Raw genomic sequence first — 20,634 nt, 5'->3', positions numbered from 1 at the left:
ACCTCCACACAATGGGAAATTGGCAGTAATGCAGCTTAAGAGTGCAGAATTGGCCTCTTTCTTGAGACATGAGGCCAGACCCTCAAATTGCCAGTGTACAAGCCTGTTTGGATTGCTATTTCCTTGCTTTGGCCAATATTGATTTATAAATAAGACCTTTTTAAAGCAAGAAGCTGATTTTTTTTTTCTTATAAGCACAGTTCTAATTAATCTGCAGTGTCTTGAATGAATATGCAAGTAAATAGCCCAATTGTAAGCCTCTTGAAATGGATAGGATCATACCTTGCATATACAAACTACCGTTCTCAGTGCAGTGATGTACTAAGTAAATACTTAATAAATCTTTGGTATTTGGGATATTTCATTAATAATGTGACATCCAGTGAACCACACAATATTTGAACTAAAAGGAAATCATGAATGCAATCCTTTTGTTTTATGGACAAAGATGTAAAGTGGGAAGAAAACAGGATTTAAAAGGAAACCTGCCTTAGGTGTTCTGACTCAAGTATATGACTTTGCAGGTCCTGAGATCACTCTGAGCTTCAGTCAGTTTTTTCATCTGTAATATCAGCATTTTTTTTTTCTTTTTTGAGACGGAGTCTCACTCTGTCATCCAGGCTGGAGTGCAGTGGTGTGGTGCCATCTTGGCTCACTGCAACCTCCGCCTCCCAGGTTCAGGCAATTCTCATGCCTCAGCCTCTCAAGTAGCTGGGACTACAGGTGTGCACTACCACGCCCAGCTAATTTTTGTATTTTTTAATAGAGACGTGGTTTTGCTATGTTGGCCAGGCTGGTCTTGAATGCCTGACCTCAGATGATCCACCCGCCTTGGACTCCCAAAGTACTGGGATTACAGGCATGAGCCACTGTGCCCAGCGTGTGATACCAGTTTTACAAGGTAGTTGGGGGATGAAATGTGACAGTCTTATGAAAATACTTTGTTAATAGGAATGAACCGTTATGCAATTGTAAATCACATTATCACTTTTGTTACAGATGTGAGTTTTAAAAAGAGATAAAGAAGGCCACAAAACTGGTTATTGTCAGCCTGGGCCTACAACTCGGACCATTCTGACTCTTTCTTAGGCCATGTTGCCCTTTTGGTTTAGCAAAAACGTGATTTCAAACCCTGCATATGTGGCAGCACTGTTCTTTGTCATACTTTGATCTGATAATATCTTCAAAGTGAAATCACTTGGTTTCCTGAGGGTGCTGGGCTAAAAGGGAGTAAATGTGAGAGCAAGGTATTTCATGTCCTGAGAGACTGGCCAGTTTATGTGGCTATGCTCCTAAGGGATTCTGCAAGCAGTGACTCTCACAGGTATCCTTTTGAATATTTGAACCACAGAAATATTCAAGGACTCATTAAGCTCTAATGGAACACTTTGTCATCTTCTTTAGTGACTCATTAAAGCAAAGCATATTTGCAGATTACAAGAAGCCATTTCTTTCTATATCTCCTATTTAAGATTCTTATATAGTCTTTGGATCCTATTAAGTGTTCTGTGTTACTAGTATACTGAATCTGTAATTTGTACTCACTCATCAGAGCCCTATATCTTACCAAAAGGATAGTATCTGCTTTAACTTTAAACCCTGTATCAAATTTACTAGTAATAATCACATACACTTTGAATACTATGAATGATATTCATAAAAGAACTGGTTTAGCTCATAGTATAGTCTGTGGTCTGGTGATGTTATCATACTGCCTAGTAAGGATTTATTTTATTACTCTGAATTATATATAACACCTTCTTACGTATAGTTAAGAATGCAGCAAGTCAATAGAATGGTGATACCTGAGCTATTACATGTTAATGCATTTTAAAATTGCCTCCTTGTCTTAAAATTTGGGGAAACCATTAAAAAGAGAATAATATGGGTGAATATGTATTATGTTGTTACGGTGTTCACTAGTAGAGTAACAGTATCTGCAAAACCACACAACTGTCTTTTTGCATAAGTGTTTTCTCCCAGGAAATGGCTATCCACATTGCTTATAGAGGTAATCAGTTAATGAAAGACCTTCTATTTTAAAAGTTAAGATGAACACAATTATCATATCATATTTTTCTATCTAGACAGATAATCCACAGAAAAGTTTAAAGACATTAGAGAAATAACAAGAATGAGCACCACTGCTTTCTACCAGTTGGAAACATTTTTCAGGTGGCTTATTTAGGAGGAGAAGGGAGAGGAGAAAAAAAGTACTTTTTCAGAGTGGTTTTTTTAATGTTCAAGTAACAGAACATGCTTTGTGTTTGAACGCTGTAGTAGTTCTCACTTGTAATGAGGGCTAAATTCAAGTGGAAAGTTGACCAAGAGTAAATTTAACAAATGAAAATAATGAACTTCACAGTTACATAATTTTTGTTACTAGAGTAATACTTAAAATATCACTGACAGCCAGAATTTGAAAAATATGACTTAAGGTTATTTTCCAGATTCGGTACTTATTTTATGAGTTACCTGAAGATGCCAGAAATGTGAACATATACTTTATATAGCTCAGAAAATTGGAAAATTCTTCTTTATATTGAACAGAAATACGTAACCACGTAACTGTTAACTGATCCTAGTTCTGACTTGTGAACTATAGTTTTCATTTTGCTGATTTAATTTTCTGTTAATTTCATCTGTTTTCTAGAGGGAATGCAACCTATTTTAGTTTTTTTTCATTCACTGTACCCTTACCTATCATAAGTCACAAACTTAGACCGTAGGACCCCAATTTCATAAGCATTTTAGAGATAAATTTGGGCATTAGGAAGAGGAGTTAGAAAGTGTTTTCTGCTTGGAATCGTAATGTGGTGAAACATATTCCACCACAGTTACAATCCATATGACTGTTAATGCACTTTGGATTGTCCAAAAGCCTACCCAAGCCAGTAGCCCACAATATTAGTTCCTCAGATACCAAAGAAGAAGGGGGAGGCCTCATCTGTGTGAAACCTATATAGGAATAAATGTCTTCTCCCAAGAAGAGGCTACAGAAAGTCCCATATCTTCTGAAACTGCACATGATATAAAAATAGAATGACTAGCTGAAAAATTTATTACATACTGTCTGAGAAAATAAACACTAAACATTTTGAGAGTAAATTGGTACCCACTTTACTGAAAGTCATTCAGATCTAAAGGAGAGAAATAAATTTGGTGATGACCATGGTCATGGAAAGATGAATTTACTTTCCCAAACTGACTTACTATCTTACTGAGTCACCCTGGCATTGAGCTTTATATTAGACCACTACTTATTTAGAAGTTTCTTTATCTACCTGGAATCATAAATGATCATTTGAAGATGCCAAACTTGCCCCCAAACAAAAATATTTTGCCATCATCCACCATGTGTATGGCTCTTCCCAAGACAAAAACTAGTGAAAAGGGAAATTCTCAAAAAACAAAAAAAGTCACTTGCAGTTATCATTTTTATGAAACTGTCTTATAACAGCAGGAGATGTAGACTTTGCAGAGTGACTTGAATATTAACATTGGACCACACAGAATTGGAAAATGGACTGTGCTTTGCCTCTGTCTAATGAACCTATTATAAGTTCTAAGTTGGCCTTTTAAGTGAGGGAAAAAAAGGTATGGCCCCAAAATGACAATAGCAATGTCACATCGTTTCCATTATTTGGCAGTAATGATCTGAAGGACTCAGATTATGTGTGATGGATAAGCTAAATTGTGATAGATGCTGTATTCAGAATCTACTACCAGTATAAGGTGACTCTCTTCTCAAACTGAGTCCATGACTCTGTAGAAACAGGAAGCTTGTTCTTGACTATGTATCAGGAAACCTTAAGTCAGTCAAGGCTATGTTCTAATACTAGAATATCAATGCTAGGTGAATGATTCTCTAAGGTAATTCATCCCCACGTGCCATTAGAATGTGTTTACTGGGCAGGATTCTGATGTTAGGGATCCATTTGGCTATAAGAACATACATTAATATGTTTAATATATTAGTTATTCATATAAGATAAAAAAATGTATATGAAAGGCTGTAGCATGACTTTAAGATGTTAGACAGTTATATGAATCTTAAGTTATGAGATTCTGAGGTCACATGTATTTGTGACTTTGCCAGTTGACCTCAAATGAAAAGTTTATATGAACTCCTTGTGTGACCATATATGTCACAACTTACTTATCCAGGCAGGAAGCAGAGAAAAATTTAAATTCTACAAGATAAATCATAAGCTTTTCTTAGAATTATGCTCTTGTGCTTGATTTATTATTTAGGTAAAATGCAATATATTCTGTATCTTTATACATCTTTGTATGTCCTCTAGTAATCTTTAAAGCAAAAAAAAAAAAATTACTAAGGAGGGACATTTATAAAAAGGCCAATTCAGGAAGATATAACAATTGTAAATATGTATGCGCCTGATAACAGAACACCAAAATACATGATGCAAAAACTGACAGACTTGAATGAAGAGATGGACAGTTAAACAATAATGGTTGGAAATTTCAATAGCTCCCTTTTACCTAACATATTTCAAAAACACGCCATCTAACAATAGAATATACATTTTTCTTTATACATGGAACATTGTCCAGAATAGACTATATGCTAGGACATCAACAAACATCAGTAAGTTTAAAAGGATAGAAATAATACACAGTATGTTCTTTAATTCTAGTGGAATGATATTAGAAATCAGTATCAGGGAAAAAAAATCAGGGCAAATCAAAAGATGTTTGGGAATTAACACAATCCTAAATAATCAGTGGATCATGGAAGAAATCATGAGGAAAATTGGAAAATTATCAGAGATGAATGAAATTAAGACATGATATACCAAGACTCAAGGAATGCAGCTAGCACACTTCTTAGAGGGAAGTTTATAGCTATAAATGCCTATGTAAGAAAGAAGAAAGATCTCAAATCATTAACCTTTCCACCTTAAGATACTAGAAAAAGAACAAACTATACCTAAAGCACACAGAAAAAAGGAAATAACAAAAAAATAGGGCTGCGATATGGTTTGGTTCTGTGTCTTCACCAATTCTATATTAAACTGTAATCCCCAGTGTTGGAGGTGGGGCCTTGTGAGAGGTGATTGGATCATGGGTTGAATTTCCGCCTTTGGTGCTGTTCTCGTGATAGAGGTCTCACAAGATCTGGTTATTTAAAAGTATGCACCATCTTCCCCTCGTTCTCTGTTCCTCCTGCTCTGGCCATGTGAAGTGCTGTCTCCTAGTTTGCCTTCTGCCATGATTGTAAGTTTCCTGAGGCTTCCCCAGAAGCCAAGCAGATACTGCCATGCTTCCTGTACAGCTTGTGAAACCATGAACCAATTCAGTCTCTTTTCTTTATAAATTACACAGTCTCAGGCATTTCTTTATAGCAATGCAAGAACGGACTAATACAAGCAGAAATGAAATAAATGGAGGGAGGCTGAGGCAGGAGAATGGCGTGAACCCGGGAGGCGGAGCTTGCAGTGAGCTGAGATCCGGCCACTGCACTCCAGCCTGGTCGACAGAGCGAGACTCCGTCTCAAAAAAAAAAAAAAAAAAAAAGAAATGGAGAACAGTAAAGAAATAGAGAAAATCAGTGAAACCAAAAGCTGATTCTTGGAAAATACCAAGAAAATAAACATGCATTTAATTTAAGTAAGATTAACCAAGAAAAAAAGAGAAAGGACTCAGATTTCTACAGTCAAAAGTGGGGGGAAAAAAGGATATTACTGCCAATCTTATATAAATAAAAAGGATTATAAAGGAATACACCCATGAATAAATGAATATCAAGAAATTAGATGGCTGTTTTTCTAATAGAAGTGAAATGGATAAATTCCTAGAAAGACACAAACTGCTACAACTGAATCAGAAACAGACAATTTTAATAGATAGACTTGTAATTAGTAAAAAGATTGAATTAGTTATCCAAAACCTATACACAATGAAAAGTCCAAGTCCAGATAGTTTCGCCATTGAATCTACCAAACATTTAAAAAATTCCAGTGCTCTCAAAAAAAAAAAAAAAAGGAAGAGGGGTGAATATTTCTCAGCTCATTTTATGATGGCAGTATTGCATTGATGCAAAACCAAAGACATCGCAAGAAAACTACAGACCAATGTTTTTATAAATATGGATGCAAATAAATATTGACAAATACCACCAAACTGAATTCAGCAGCTTATAAAAAGAATTATCACCATGATGCTAGGCATGGTGGTGTGTACCTGTACTTGCAGCTCCTCAGGAGGCTAAGCAGGGAGAATCCCTTGAGCCCAGGAATTGGAGGATGCAGTGAGCTTTGATCACACCACTGTACTTCAGGCTGGGTGAAGATTTATGTTAAAAAAAAAAAAAAAAAATCACCCTGATCAACCATGGAACGCAAGGTTGGTTAAACATCTCAAGATCAATTAATGTAAATACCTCATGTCAGCAGAATAAAAAGCAGTATCACACGATCATCTCAAGAGAAGTGTTTGAGCCGGACTCAGTGGTTCCCAACACTTTGGGAGGCCAGGGCAGGCTGATCACCTGAGGTCCGCAGTTCAGGATCAGTGTGGCCAACGTGGCGAAACCCCATCTCTACTAAAAATACGAAAAATAGCCAGGTGTGGTGGTGCGTAACTGTAATACCAGCTACTCGGGAGGCTGAGGCAGGAGAATCACTTGAATCCAGAGGCAGAGGTTGCAGTGAGCCAAGATTGTGCCATTGTACTCCAGCCTGGGCAACAGAGCGAGACTGTGTCTCACAAAAAAAAAAAAAAAAAGTGTTTGGCAAAATCCAACACCCTTGCACTATAAAAACACTCAGCAGACTAGCAATAAAAAAGAAGTACCTCAACCAGATAAAAGAACATCTACTAAAAACCCACAACACCGTGTTTACTGGTGAAAGAATGATTTCCTGCTAAGATCAGGAACCAAGTAAGGATGTCTGCTCTTGCTGCTTCTATTCAGCATTGTACTGAAGTCTTAGCCAGGGCAGTTAGGCAAGAAAAAGAAGTAAGATGGAAAAAAAGAAGTAAAATTATCTGTTTGCAGATGGCATGATTTTATATGTAGAAAATCTTGAGAAGTGCACTAAAAAAAACATTGGAACTAATAAATGAGTTTAGCAAGGTTGCAGGATATATAGCAGTATTACAAAAATCAGTTTTTTTATGCATTTACAGTGAACAACCTGAAAATGGAATTAATAATTACATTCATAATTGCATCAAAAAGAATCAAATACTTAGGAATAAATTAAACAAAAGAAGTGAAAAACTTTAACTTTGAAAACTATATAACATTGTTGAAAGAAATTAAAGTAATTTAATTTGGAACTCTTAAGTCTTCCTGGCCTTAGATTTGGCAGGGGATTCTTAGATATGACACCAAAGGCACAAGCAACCAAAAACTTCAAAATTAAAAAAATAGATAAATGGGACCTCAGCAAAATTTAAAACTTTTGTGAGTCAAAGGACACCATCAAGAAAGTGAAAAGGCAACCCAAAGAGTGAGAGAACTTACTTGCACATCTTATGTCTGATAAAAGTACATGTACCCAGAGCACATCAGGAATCTCACAGCTCTGGCCAGGCATGGTGGCTCATGCCTGTAATCCCAGCACTTTGGGAGGCCGAGGCAGGCGGATTACCTCAGGTCAGGAGTTTGAGACCAGCCTAACCAACATGGTGAAACCCCATCTCTACTAAAAATACAAAAAATTAGCCGGGCGTGGTGGCGCATGCCTGTAGTCCCAGTTATTTGCGAGGCTGAGTTGGGAGAATCGGTTGCACCTGGGAGGTGGAGGCTGCAGTGAGCTGAGATCGTGCCATTGCACTTCAGCCTGGGCGACAGAGCTAGACTCCATCTCAAAAAAAAAAAAAAAAGAAAGAAAAAATAATCTTACAACTCAATAATAAAAAGTTAAATGACCCACATAAGCAATGGATACAGGATATGAAATAGATATTCCTCCAAGAAAGATATACAAAAGTCCAATAAACGCATTAAAAAATGCTCAGTATCAGTCATTAGTTATTAACTATTAATTAAGTTAGGGACCTGTTAGAAGGTGTTATATTAGTTTGGTCAAGTGAGAATGAAGGACTGGTGCAGGTGGTGGAGGTCTGAGAGAGTAGGGAACAAATGGAATTGATACTATGAAGCAACTGGTTGGGGAAGGAGAGAAAACTCCAAAAATGGACTGTTAGATTTTAAGCCTAAGTGACTTGGGTGATAAAACTATTAAGCAATGGAGGAAAAGCAGAGAAGTTGTTTTATTAGAAAAACTGATGAGTTTAGTTTTTACATTGTTTAGTTTCAGGAACTAGGAGACCTCTAAGAGATTTAATGGCAGTTAGAAAGTAAAGCCATGTAGTATAGCAGAAAGAGCACTTGGCTTGTTTTTTTTTTCTATAAAATGAAAGAGTTCGATTTAAAAGGTGGTTATGTTACAGTGATTGAGAGCAAAAATTTTAGATTCCTACTTGTCTGGTTTTAGCTTCTCAGTAACTGTTTAACTTGGATATATTATTTATTCTCCCTAGGCCTCAGATTCTGTAAAATCAGGTAACAGTTCTATGCCTACCTAATATCGCTACTGTGAGGAATATGTATACACACACAACTTATTTAGAACAGTGCCTATTGCATAGTAAGCTTAATGTTACATAGGTGAAGTCCCTTTCAGATCCGAGGATCCATTGTTGCATGGTCAATTTCTGTGAGACTGGCATTCCAAGGTAGAAGTCAGGGCCAGAGATGTAGGTTAATCATTTCTTTTCTAAAGTATTGTTGAATAGATGGGATGAAATACCAGAGTAGAAAGTGGAAACAACATGGGCAGAATGTTGAGGAACACTTGTATTAGGGAACAAGAGGCAGGAGTATATAGGAGAGGCCAGTGGAGGAACATTCAGAGAAAGAAGGAAAACTAGGAGATACTCTCATGAATGCCAAGTAGAATAGAAAAGATAAAGTCAAGGGAAGATTGTCTTTTAGAGTAGACTACTTGAGCTAAGTTTGAAGGTTTATGGGATGTATCTAATGGACAGGGAGAAGTTGAAGATGAAAGCAGATGACTGATGGTACATAGTTCTGTGAGGATTCAAGGGGCAGATTTAGCCTCAAGGGGAAGGAATGCATTTATTTCTTTGAATTAGGATAAAAGAAGGGATGGATATGTGGTGGGGCAAGCAAATTTTTGAGCTGGGAAATTCAGAAGTCAAGGAAGCTCATGTTGGATAAGTTCAGTTTGCTTACATTAAATAGGAAGCAAGGTCATCTGTAGAGGGAGTGGAAGGTAGAGAACAAAATTGAAAAGTGTTTCCACGCAGCTTTAAATGTTCTAATTCTGCTCTTTGTATGAATGGAAAACAAATGATCTATTTCAGTTGTAACAGGTAATATTTACTGAGCCTTTAGTGTCTGCCAGGTATCATGCTAAGGGTTTGTTTCAAACTGAAAACATCCGTAAGCGGCAAATGGTATTAGTAGTGGTATCCACACATTACAGAGGGTAATATATGAAACAGAGAAAGGATGGAAAATTGCTGTCTGTTACCCAGCTGAGAGGTGGAACCAAGATTGAAGAGCAGATCTGCCTGAGTCTTTCTTGGCTCTTAATGATCATGCTTTCTGACGTTTTACTTTCAAATTTCATTAAAGCCTTGAAGTGTTGGTTCAAGAATATACATGGATTAATGGGATAGAGAAATATAGAAAAATATAATAGCACATGTATACAGCCGAACATAATTTTAATGAAATTCATATTTTAAATAAATGGAAAGTATGGCTAGTTAGATAAGTGTATTAGGGCAATTAACTATTCATTTGAAAAAAATTAATAACTTAAACCCCATATTTTTTAAAAATATACAATAGAAGTCAGAACAGTGGTTATCTGTGGCAGGATAGAGATTGCATTAAGGGCACAAGGGAACTTTCTGGAGTAACAGGAATGTTCTGTAATTTTTTTTATTTTTTTTTATTTATTTATTTATTTAGATGGAGTCTGGCTCTGTCACCCAGGCTGGAGTGCAGTGACGTGTTCTCAGCTCACTGCAACCTCCACCTCCTGGGTTCAAGCAATTCTGCTGCCTCAGCCTCCCAAATAGCTGGGATTACAGGCATGTGCCTGTAATCTTCTCCAGTGAAGAAAGATATTCAATTTCTGGAAATTCTAGGTTTAAAAAATGACCTGTTTGCATAATGAAAGCAGTATCTTTTTTTTTTTTGAGACAAGGTCTCACTGCCCAGGCTGGAGTGCAGTGGTGCGATCTCGGCTCACTGCAACCTCCGCCTCCTGGGTTCAAGCGATTCTCCTGCCTCAGCCTCCAGAGTAGCTGGAATTACAGGCACCCACCATCTTGCCCAGCTACTTTTTATATTTTAATCGAAATGGGGTTTCACCATGTTGGACAGGCTGGTCTTGAACTACTGACCTCAACTGATCCAGCCGCCTTGGTGTCCCAAAGTGCTAGGATAACAGGCATGAGCCACCATGCCTGGCCTTGAAAGTAGTATCTTTTAAGAGGCAGCCTTGTATAACAGAACTGTCATTGAACTAGAAGGAGTCCAGGTATGTGAGTTCTTGTCCTGATTGTGCTGCTGAGTGGATGGGTGTTTTGGAGCAATCCATTTAATCTCTGTGGGCCTCAATTTTCTTGTTAATTACATTAATGGATGGGACAGATGACTGAGGGTCTTTCAGACCTGAGATCCAGTGAACCCTGTTCATTCACATGGAGCTTACATGGAATAGTTTCACTCAGCCTACAGTAGGTACATGGAAAGTAAGATTTTTGCTTTTATGTTTTGAAACAGGTGACAACCAAAGCCAAGCAACTGAAGGATTCAGTGACCTGCTCCCCAGGTGAGTTCATACTTCCTCTATCTCATTAATCTAAAGTGATTTCTTCTAAATTAATCCCTTTTTATAATAACTTCTTTAAATACAAGGGTCTAGAAGTTTTGCCTAATGAACTCTAAATCTGGTCGCATCTCCAAAAGGGGTTGAAATATGGGCACCAGCAAGCCAGTCCATCCCTGCATATTCTGGTGCCGAGAAGATGTATTTAATTAATAAGGTTAAAGAAATACACAGATCGTCTTCTCTAGTTCAATTTGTGGGGACGGGGAATGCAGGAGAAAGCCCATCTCTGCACACCACACAAATGCTGTGTGCACACTGTTTCCCCGCACTGTCCACCCCTGTCACTGCTGCACTTGCAGAGCTACCCTTTGGGATAGATGACAAACAGCTTTCCCAAGCATTTATGTTTTTTGTTTTTTGTTTTTGTTTTTTTTGAAACGGAGTCTTGCTCTGTTGCCCAGGCTAGAGTGCAGTGGCACAATCTCGGCTCACTGCAACCTCTGCCTCCCCCGGATTCAAGCAATTCTCCTGCCTCAGCCTCTGGAGTAGCTGGGATTACAGGTGCCCGCCACTGCACCTGACAGATTTTTGTATTTTTAGTAGAGACGGGGTTTCACCATGTTGGCCAGGCTGGTCTTGAACTCCTGACCTCTTGATCCTCCCACCTTGGCCTCCCAAATTGCTGGGATTACAGGTGCGAGCCACCATGCTCGGCCGCATTTATGTTTCTTAAAATCAATTTCCTCCAAGATTAACTGGAATTTTGTTAGAGTCTCCATATTCTTTGCTTAGAACCAGGAAGTAAGAACATGCCTCAGAAACTTTCCAACCTAACTCGAATACAGGTGCCAGGGAGAGTAATGCAGATGAACAAGCCAACGATTAGCAAACCCAGAGATCTCAAAAAGCCATCCCAGCCAGGCATGGTGGCCCAGCTCTCGTTTCAACTACTCTAGAGGCCAGGGCGGGAGGATCACTTGAGCCCAGGAGTTCAAAACCAGCCTGGGCAACATAGTGAGACCCCCATTTCTGAAAAATAAACATAAAAATAAAATAATTTTTAAAAAAGAATTCAACTTGGAGTTCTCCAGGCTTTAGCAAAGAGGACATTTCTGAATTTCTTTTTCTGCCAATGAAGTTATTTCTGTGGACATGGAGGCAGAGATGGGACAATGGAATGTTACATAACAGAAGTCTACTTCAAGACATTCTCCAAAATCATACCATTGAAAAGGCAGCGCATCTCAGAGTAAGGAACTGACATAGATCTTCCTGGAGCTTTGGTGGAGGGGGTCAGAAGTATGAAGAAAACAGGAAATGTGGAGTTGAATATTTAAGTGCGTCTCTGAGGCAACCAATACTTGTGGCTGAGAGAAGGCACCAGAAGCAGCTTTGAGCAGAGAGCAGATCCAGCATTAGGACAGAGAGGAAAAGAAGCAAATCCGATGTGATATTTGGCCACATCCAAGCATCCTGTGACTCTAAAAGCACCATAAGGTCTTTGTCACAAATATATTCATTAAATTCTGTGTTTTGTTTTTTAATAGCCTTTAAGAAGCCAAAGGATTTTGAAATAAAAGTATTTCTTCTGATTATGTTCACAAATTAACAAAGAATCCGTAAGCAGTGTGATCCATTTAAGTCACAAAGCTGTGCTTCTGAAGTATTATTAGATATTCTAAAATTGTTTCCTAAGATTTGGGTTACCTTTCAAAGGGTTTGAAATGGATGGTTTAGAAAACACAGCTGGCTTAATAGGCTAGCACAGGGGAAAATGACCTTCTACAGATAAGAACACACCCAGATGGAAGTATTCAGCTCTTTCTTAAGAGAGTTGCTTTAGTGAGTATGGAAAGAAATATTTGCTAATAGAAACTCAAAAAAATACAGATAAACAAAAGGAAGAAAATAATCACATGTAACCTACCAATTGTTATTTTGAGAGAGATATTTCTTCAGACTTTTCTTTTTTTTTTTTTTTTTTTTGAGACGGATTCTCGCTCTGTTGCCCAGACTGGAATGCAATGGTGCAATCTCGGCTAACTGCAACCTCCGCCTCCCAGGTTCAAGCAATTCTCCTGCCTCAGCCTCCTGAGTAGCTGGGATTATAGGCATGCACCACCACGACTGGCTAATATTTTGTATTTTCAGTAGAGACGGGGTTTCTCCATGTTGGTCAGGCTGGTCTCAAACTCCCAACCTTAGGTGATCCTCCCACCTCAGCCTCCCAAAGTGCTGGGATTACAGGCATGAGCCACTGCGCCCAGCCTATTTCTTGAGACTTTTCTGATGCACGTATGTGCATATAATATTTTTACAAGAATGGGACTATACTACAATACTGTTTTGTATTTTTTCACTCCATATACTCATATGTCTGTATCATCACCTTAATGGCTCCATAGTAGTCCATAATATAGATATCTGCCCCATGGTTTATTTAACAGGTTTCTATTGTTGGACATTTTGATTGTTTCCATTTTTTTTATTGTTATGAAGTTGTGGTCTCCAAAGTGAGGTAGACAAGATGATTCTTTGGAATTTAAGAAGACTGTATTTGAATTTCTATTGATCTTTATTTTTATCTTAAAGCAGTGAGAGAGTAATTAAGCTTTCTCATCTTTGATATTCAGACTTATGCCAGCACCCTCACTGTGCCCATTAGCAGAGCTTATGTGTTACATAGGGCACCGGCGTTTCCCAAGGGAAAAATGGGATTTCCACAGCGCTCACAGGTTGATGATGGCCTCATCACTCGGCATCATCCCACGTTCTTTCGCTCTCAAGATATTGCAACAAGATACCCAGTTGAGTGGATGTATAGATAACCCCAGAGTTGCAGTGACATCTTTTTATAAGGTGGAGGGCAACCACGGGAATATTTCCTATCATATGGAGGCTTCCTAGTATTTTGACAAAATACTTTTAAAAGTTTTTGAATTTAAAGATCTTCAGTTTTATACTTTTCTTTTACCAAATAAATAAATAAATAAATAAATTATTGATGTAGGGTCTAAAAAAAAAACCTGCACACGCTTAAAACATTACAACAGTACGAAAGGGGATACAATGAAAAGTGTCTGAGTCTGCATTCCTGGCCCTCCACAGAAGGAATAATGAATCAGAGTGGGGGGTGCACACGTCTAGAAGTGTAACTAGTTGCGCACACCTTGTCTGTATTTGCCTCCCTCTTTCTATGTTAATGGCAGCATACTCACTGAAGACTAATATATTTAATCCTTTTATTATATTAAAATATTTTTACAAAATAAAGATGGGTTTTTAACAATGAATATGAAAGTGTTTTGAAAACTATTTATGCTGTAGAAAGGACGTTTGAAAGTAGATCCTTGGCTGGGTGTGGTGGCTGACGCCTGTAATCCTGACACTTTGGGAGGCCAAGACGGGCAGATCACCTGAGGTCAGGAGTTCGAGACCAGCCTGGCCAACATAGTGAAACCCAGTCTCTACTAAAAATACAAAAATTAGCTGCGTATTGTGGTGCATGCCTGTAATCCCAGCTACTCTGGAAGCTGAGGCAGGAGAATCACTTGAACCCGGGAGGCAGAGGTTGCAGTGAGCCGAGATCACGCCACTGAACTCCAGCCTGGGCAACAGAGCAAGACTGGCTCAAAAAAAAAAAAAAAGTCGATGCTTGATAGTATTTTCTTTGTTATGTGTTATTCTATGACCAAAACAATGTGACCTATAAAAACTTATTTTTACGGATTTAAAAATGTTGAAAATAGAATTTTAACCTGTAAATCTTTCAAACAAAGTGAACTCATTTGTTAAAAATACAGCCAGGCGTGATGGTGTAGGCCTGTAGTCCCAGCTGCTCAGGAGGCTGAGGTGGGAGGATCACTTGAGCCCAGAAGTTGGAGGCTGCAGTGAGCTACGATCACACCACTGCACTCCAGCCTGGGTGACAAGACCCCCATCTCAGATAAATAACACTTTCTGTTTAGTTTGCAAGACCAAATGATTGACTTGGGGAAGATTTTTATGAAAATGTTTTCATAATTTGTATTGTACAATGAATACCAGAGCATAGTAAACATGGCCAACAGGACGCTCCATGTGGATAGATGTATCCTTTTGGGTCATCTTTTCCAACTGGGATGGCCATTCAAAGTTAGGTGCCAAAATAAAGTGAATTTGGAGCCAGGCCTTTAATTGAGTATTTTACCCAGTATTAAGCAATTTTTCAGTCTCATTGTTTTTAATATTAATATTTTCATGAGAATGTTTCACTTAATGATGTTTTTAGATTGTTTTTTATCTTTGATTTTCTTATTCATATGTGTTTTATAATATATTAGTAGAGTGGTGGATATAAAAGAATAAGTAAATATAAGTAAATATACATATATTAGAATTGCATTTTCGGCTGGGCGCGGTGGCTCATGCCTGTAATCCCAGCACTTTGGGAGGCCAAGGCGGGCAGATCCCGAGGTCAAGAGGTTGAGACTATCCTGGCCAACATAGTGAAACCCCGTCTGTACTATAAATACAAAAATTAGCTGGGCATGGTGGCGCGTGCTCGTAGTCCCAGCTACTTGAGAGGCTGACACCCGTAGTCCCAGCTACTCTAGAGGATGAGGCAGGAGAATCACTTGAACCCAGGAGGCAGAGGTTGCAGGGAACCAAAATTACACCACTTCACTCCAGCCTGGTGAAAGAGCGAGACTCCATCTCAAAAAATAAAAATTAAAAAAATAATAATTGCATTTTCAAAGAGGTTTTATTGATGGAGTACATAATAAAAAATATGGAGGAGATAATGATTATGAAATGCAATTCATTTGTAGTAACAAAAGACTAGGACCTGGAACTTTAGTGAGCTAATACAGAATAACCTCCAGGGAGTTTGTTGCCATTAACATAAGAAAGGAGAAGGCAAATACAGCTACACAGGGTGTGCAAGACTCATTCTATATCTAGACGTTCACACACTCACACCCCAACTCATTTTTGCCTCTTAGGAAGCAGACCAGGAAGCCACTTTTCATTGTATTCCTTTTTGTAGTTTTTACTTTTTTTTTTTTTTTAATTATATGCAGGTTTTTGTTTTTGTTTTTGTTTTTGTTTTAAGATGGAGTCTCACTCTGTCACTCAGGCTGGAGTGCAATAGCACCATCTTGGCTCCCTGTAACCTCGCCTCCCTGGTTCAAGCGATTCTCCTGCCTCAGCCTCCTGAGTAGCTGGGATTACAGGCACCCACCATCATGCCTGGCTAATTTTTGTATTTTTGTAGAGACAGGGTTTCACCATGTTGGCCAGGCTGGTCTCGAACTCCTGACCTCAGGTGATCCCCCCGCCTTGGACTCCCAAAGTGTTGGGATTACAGGTGTGAGCCACCGTGTACGGCCGGGATTTTGTTTTTTATTAAATAAAAGCTAGTATAAAAAAGAGGAAACATTGCCGTAAAAAAGGAAATAAAATATTGCCTCCTTTTTTGTTGTTGTTTTGAGACAGAGTGAGACTCTGTTGCCCAGACTGGAATGCAGTGGCACAGTCTCGGCTCACTGCAGCCTCTGCCTGCTGGGTTCAAGCGATTTTCATGCCTCAGCCACCAAGTAGTTGGGATGACAGCCATGCATCACCACACCCAGCTAATTTTTTGTATTTTTAGTAGAGACAGGGTTTTGCCATGTTTGCCCAAGCTGGTCTGGAACTCCTGGCTTCAAGTGATGCACCTCACCTTGGCCTCCTAAAGTCCTGGAATTACAGGCGCAAGCCACACTGCACTGGGCCTAAAATATTGCCTCTTTGTAGCCAAATTTGTATATACATCTGTAATTATTTCCATAGGAGAACCTCCTCTAAGTAAAATTATAGAGTCACAAGTAAATACAATTTTAAGGTTCACCTCCATTTGACAAATTGTTCTTTAAAAAGGCTAGACCTGTGCTGTCTAATATGGTAGCCACTTGCCACTTGTAGCTGTTTATATTAAATTTTAAATTAATTAAAATTAAATAAAGTTAAAAACTTAATTCCTCAGTGCTACACCAAGTGGTTTGTATAATCGTATCACAGCATGTTTCATTGGACAGCTCTGAGGTGGGCCAGTTTCTGCTCCCACTCCCGGTGTCCGAATGTACCTATTTCCCTGCATTTTGCCAGCACTAGGTATTGTCATACTTTCTAATCTTTGCCAATTTAATAATTAAAAAGTGGTGATTCACTGTTTCAGTTCTCTAATACTCGTCAGCTACTGTAGTTCTTCCTTTGTGAGCTGTGTTCTTTGTCCTTTTATCTTACTGAGTTGTAACTCCTACTGTATTGAGGATATCAGTGCTCTGTATTCTATTCTGTCCTATTAAAAGGTTTAAAACTTTTGTTATTAATTATTACTACTTTTAGAGACAAGATCTCACTCTGTTGCCCAGACTGAAGCACAGTGGTGTGATCATAGCTGACTGCAGCCTCAAACTCCTGGGCTCAAGCAGTCCTCCCTCCTTAGCCTGCCAAGTAGCTAGGAATACAGGTGTATACCACCACACCCAGCTAATAAATGTTTTGATAAAATGTTTCTTTTCCATGTTTAAAAATTCTTGTTATAGCTACTATTTATAAGTGTATAATTTACTCATACACTTGACTTCCAGAGGCAGCACAGTTTAAGGTTTGACCAGTTGATTTTTGTCTTTCCAGTGGAGCCAGTGAATCCTTTCTTATACTGAGTAGCAGGTTATTCATTCTCAAAGACATGTTTGTATTCTTGTTCACAATCTGATTCTTTATATGCCCATTATTCCTCAGAGTAGAGAAAGGGACAAAGGCTTGCAATCAGACAGAAGTGGGTTCAGATCCCACTCTAGTGCTTTCTGAGTCTTCTTTTTCTCATCTGTAACATTAGGGTAATGATCCCTATCTTTCTAGAATAGTGTGGAAATGAAATTAGACCATGCATGCAAAATGCCTAGTGCGCTGCCTGCTGTGTGCCCAGCAGCTGCTGTTCTCACCATCTCCTTAATTCACCTTGCCCTTCACATCTGTGTGGCGCACCCCTCTTTCCTAGGAATGGTTAGACTCTCCGAACTCAAATCAACAGTTCAGAATTCCAGGCCCATCAAAAGTGCCACCACCTTGCCTGATGACATGATCACCCAGCGAGAGGACGCGGTGGGGGCGGTGGTGGAGGAGGAGCAGGGGGGAGACTCTGGTGAGCAGGAGACGGGGGGCACCGAGGCCCGACCTCGGAGGCGGAAGCCAGCCAGGCTGCTGGAGACTACCGCGAAGCTGGAGCCAGAGGAGAAGCCCAGAGCCAGGCGGCAGAAGGACTTTGACGTAGCAGAACCAAATGAGTCCAGCGACGAGGAGAGCCAGAAAAAAGAGAGAGCTCGGGCTGCAGAGGAGCCGTGGACTCAGAATCAACAGAAACTTCTGGAACTGGCGTTGCAGCAGTACCCAAAGGGATCCTCTGACCGCTGGGACAAAATAGCCAGATGTGTCCCGTCCAAGAGCAAGGTGAGTGACAGGGAAAGAGGCCTCTGCACAGGTGTTAGAATCCCACCAGAGGAGCCGCAGCTTGTCTGCCTGCGGCTTCTTCCCTCATTCCTATCTACTGACACCTGCCCCATGATCTCTTCTTTCCCAGCTATCTTCCAGTATATTTCTCCCTAGAGCATATGAATCTGTGCACTGAGTGGTTCATGTGTGTAGATGAGCTCAAGATTCTAAGTTTCATCATCACACAGGGTAGCTGATTATAGAAACTTCACCTACAGCACCTGCCTGCCCTTTGGAGAACTCGCCCACTCAGGCCTAGGGTTTAAGGGCACATGGGAGGCTCAGCCGGTGCCGTCTCACCGTGAAATGCGGCAGCTGGGGAGGGTCAGGATGGGAAGCGCCTCTGAACCAGGCTGAGGGTTCATAAATCACAAGGCCCATTGGCTATGTAGCAAATCTTTGACCAAAGGGATAGCTGGTATAGACAGTATTACCATAATCATCTTTGGTTCTGCCATGTGAATAACTTTGGACTCAGCGGGTGCACCTCGTGGCTGTCCAGAGGCCCTGAGGCCATCTCCATGTGTGGTCAGTGCCCTGAGGCCATCTCCATGTGTGGTCAGTGCCCTGAGGCCATCTCCATGTGTGGTCAGTGCCAGGCGACAGCTAGGGTTCGGCTTACCTTCCACGGCCGTGGCCGTTTGTAGTTGGCCTTTCTCCCTGCTTGTAGCTCTTAGTGCCTGCTCACATACATCTGAGATAGTTCTCAGATGAAAACTCAGATGGGAGGAGAGGGCGGGAGTGCCCTGTGGAGAGCCCACCCACCCAGCTTGGGCGGCCTCTTTCCTGTGATCTGGCCGTGAGGCGCTGCAGAGAGTTCCAGGGTGTGATCCTACCACAGTGTCTCTTGAGGCTTCTTTCCAGGGAGCTAGATTGTTAGTCGAGGAATCAGGAACAGTCAGAATCAAAAGCCACGATCTATTCTGCCGTCTGTGCCTCCTTCAGTCGCCTCTGGGCACACTGATGCTCATTTACATTCTTATTTTTGTAATTGAAATTCTGTGTTGGAAAATCTAGCTCATGGCCATGCGTGTCCCTGAGTGTACAGGTCTAGTTTTCTCCACCTACTTTAAAAGGATGAAAGTTGAGAGTTCCTGGGGAGAAAAATAAACCCTTAGCAGTTGATCTATTTGGGAAGCGCAGCTTCTCCCAGCCTCTCCAACTGGTTTGCCAGAAGTAACTATTCTCCCCGAATTTCTCTAGCATCTGTCAGAACACAGGTGTCTCCATGTGTGATGAGTCCACACTGGTTTATAAACGAAGGGGCTGGAGCTTGGATTCCTAAGGATAGAACACCCAGAAACTCATACCTGGGGGGTCTGGAAACCTTCCAGTTTTCAACCAGCAATGAGCAGGGCTTCGTCGGCCTGCAGGTGTTCCCCTCAAGCCTTGACTTGAGAGCCAGCCAGGGCTGAGCTGCCTGCTGTCCTGGAGCCTGGGCCTGGCTGCCACAGCTCAGCTCAGAGCTCTGAGCACACTGTCCTTCCGGGTTACGTGCTGGGTCTGGCCACATCTGGTTTCGGCACTATGTGGTTAGGGACAGCATAGATACTAAGGAAAGACTGATATCTTTAAAGACCTTAGGCAGGTAATCTTTGGGGATGCAGAAAAAACCCTGAGAAGAGACTCTCATGACACCACTAAGCTAAAATCCTGGGAGAGTAAACATCCTTTCCCTGTCCCAGGCAGCTGATAAAGTCACTTTGCACTGGACCCTAAGTCAGCAGAAGCTACAGAACCTCAGGGGTCAGTATTTTTGGAACAGAAACAGAATAGATTCTAGAAAGTTCCTGTAATCAACGTGAAAATAATGAGGCCTCTCCCCACCATCAACCCACCTCTGCTTTGGTCCTGAGTCCCAGCCCAGGGCGTGACAGCTGTGGCCAGCTGAGGTCTGAAGTGGGTGGCCCTGCAGCCTGTAGGGTGGGATGGAGGTGGGGCCGGGAGGAGCAGGAGTGTGTATTTCAGCACAAGTGTTTCCAGTGTCCTGGGGTCTGGCGCCCCACAGGAAAGGTCTCACTCAGCAGCACCTAAGGAAAGCCAGACCCACGGAAGAAGACTATTGTGGCTACCTGGCCCCAGGGTTTTTGATTTCTTTAAAGTAGCGTGTTGTGATGAAGGAGTGAAATGTTAACATGAAAATGAGAGTCAGCAGGCTGAAGGTACCAGTGATGATGCTAGTGCACCTCACAAACGGCTGCCCCAGCCCCTCACTCCGCGCCAAGCACCTTCCCTTCGGGCTGGGCTTGCAGGAGCCCTTCTTGCACTGCCT

At 40.5% G+C, this 20,634-nt stretch overlaps 1 protein-coding gene across 5 annotated transcripts in view; it reads left to right on the top strand.

The window, feature by feature from the left end:
* The window catches only part of DNAJC1 (DnaJ heat shock protein family (Hsp40) member C1), a 239,673-nt gene that overhangs the window by 218,648 nt on the left and 391 nt on the right, over nt 1-20,634 (top strand). For 4 of the 5 annotated variants that reach the window (XM_074001181.1, XM_005564782.5, XM_074001182.1 and 1 more), the window contains 2 exons: nt 10,796-10,844; nt 17,872-18,320. In XM_074001181.1, coding sequence (XP_073857282.1) covers nt 10,796-10,844; nt 17,872-18,320 — 498 coding nt within the window. Of the gene's footprint in view, nt 1-10,795; nt 10,845-11,982; nt 12,450-17,871; nt 18,321-20,634 lie in introns of those variants that run through there. The other variant, XM_074001184.1, reaches the window with a different exon arrangement.

This window comes from Macaca fascicularis, chromosome 9 (assembly GCF_037993035.2).
Source record: "Macaca fascicularis isolate 582-1 chromosome 9, T2T-MFA8v1.1".
Lineage (NCBI taxonomy): Eukaryota > Metazoa > Chordata > Mammalia > Primates > Cercopithecidae > Macaca > Macaca fascicularis.
This window is presented reverse-complemented; position numbering and strand designations above follow the sequence as displayed.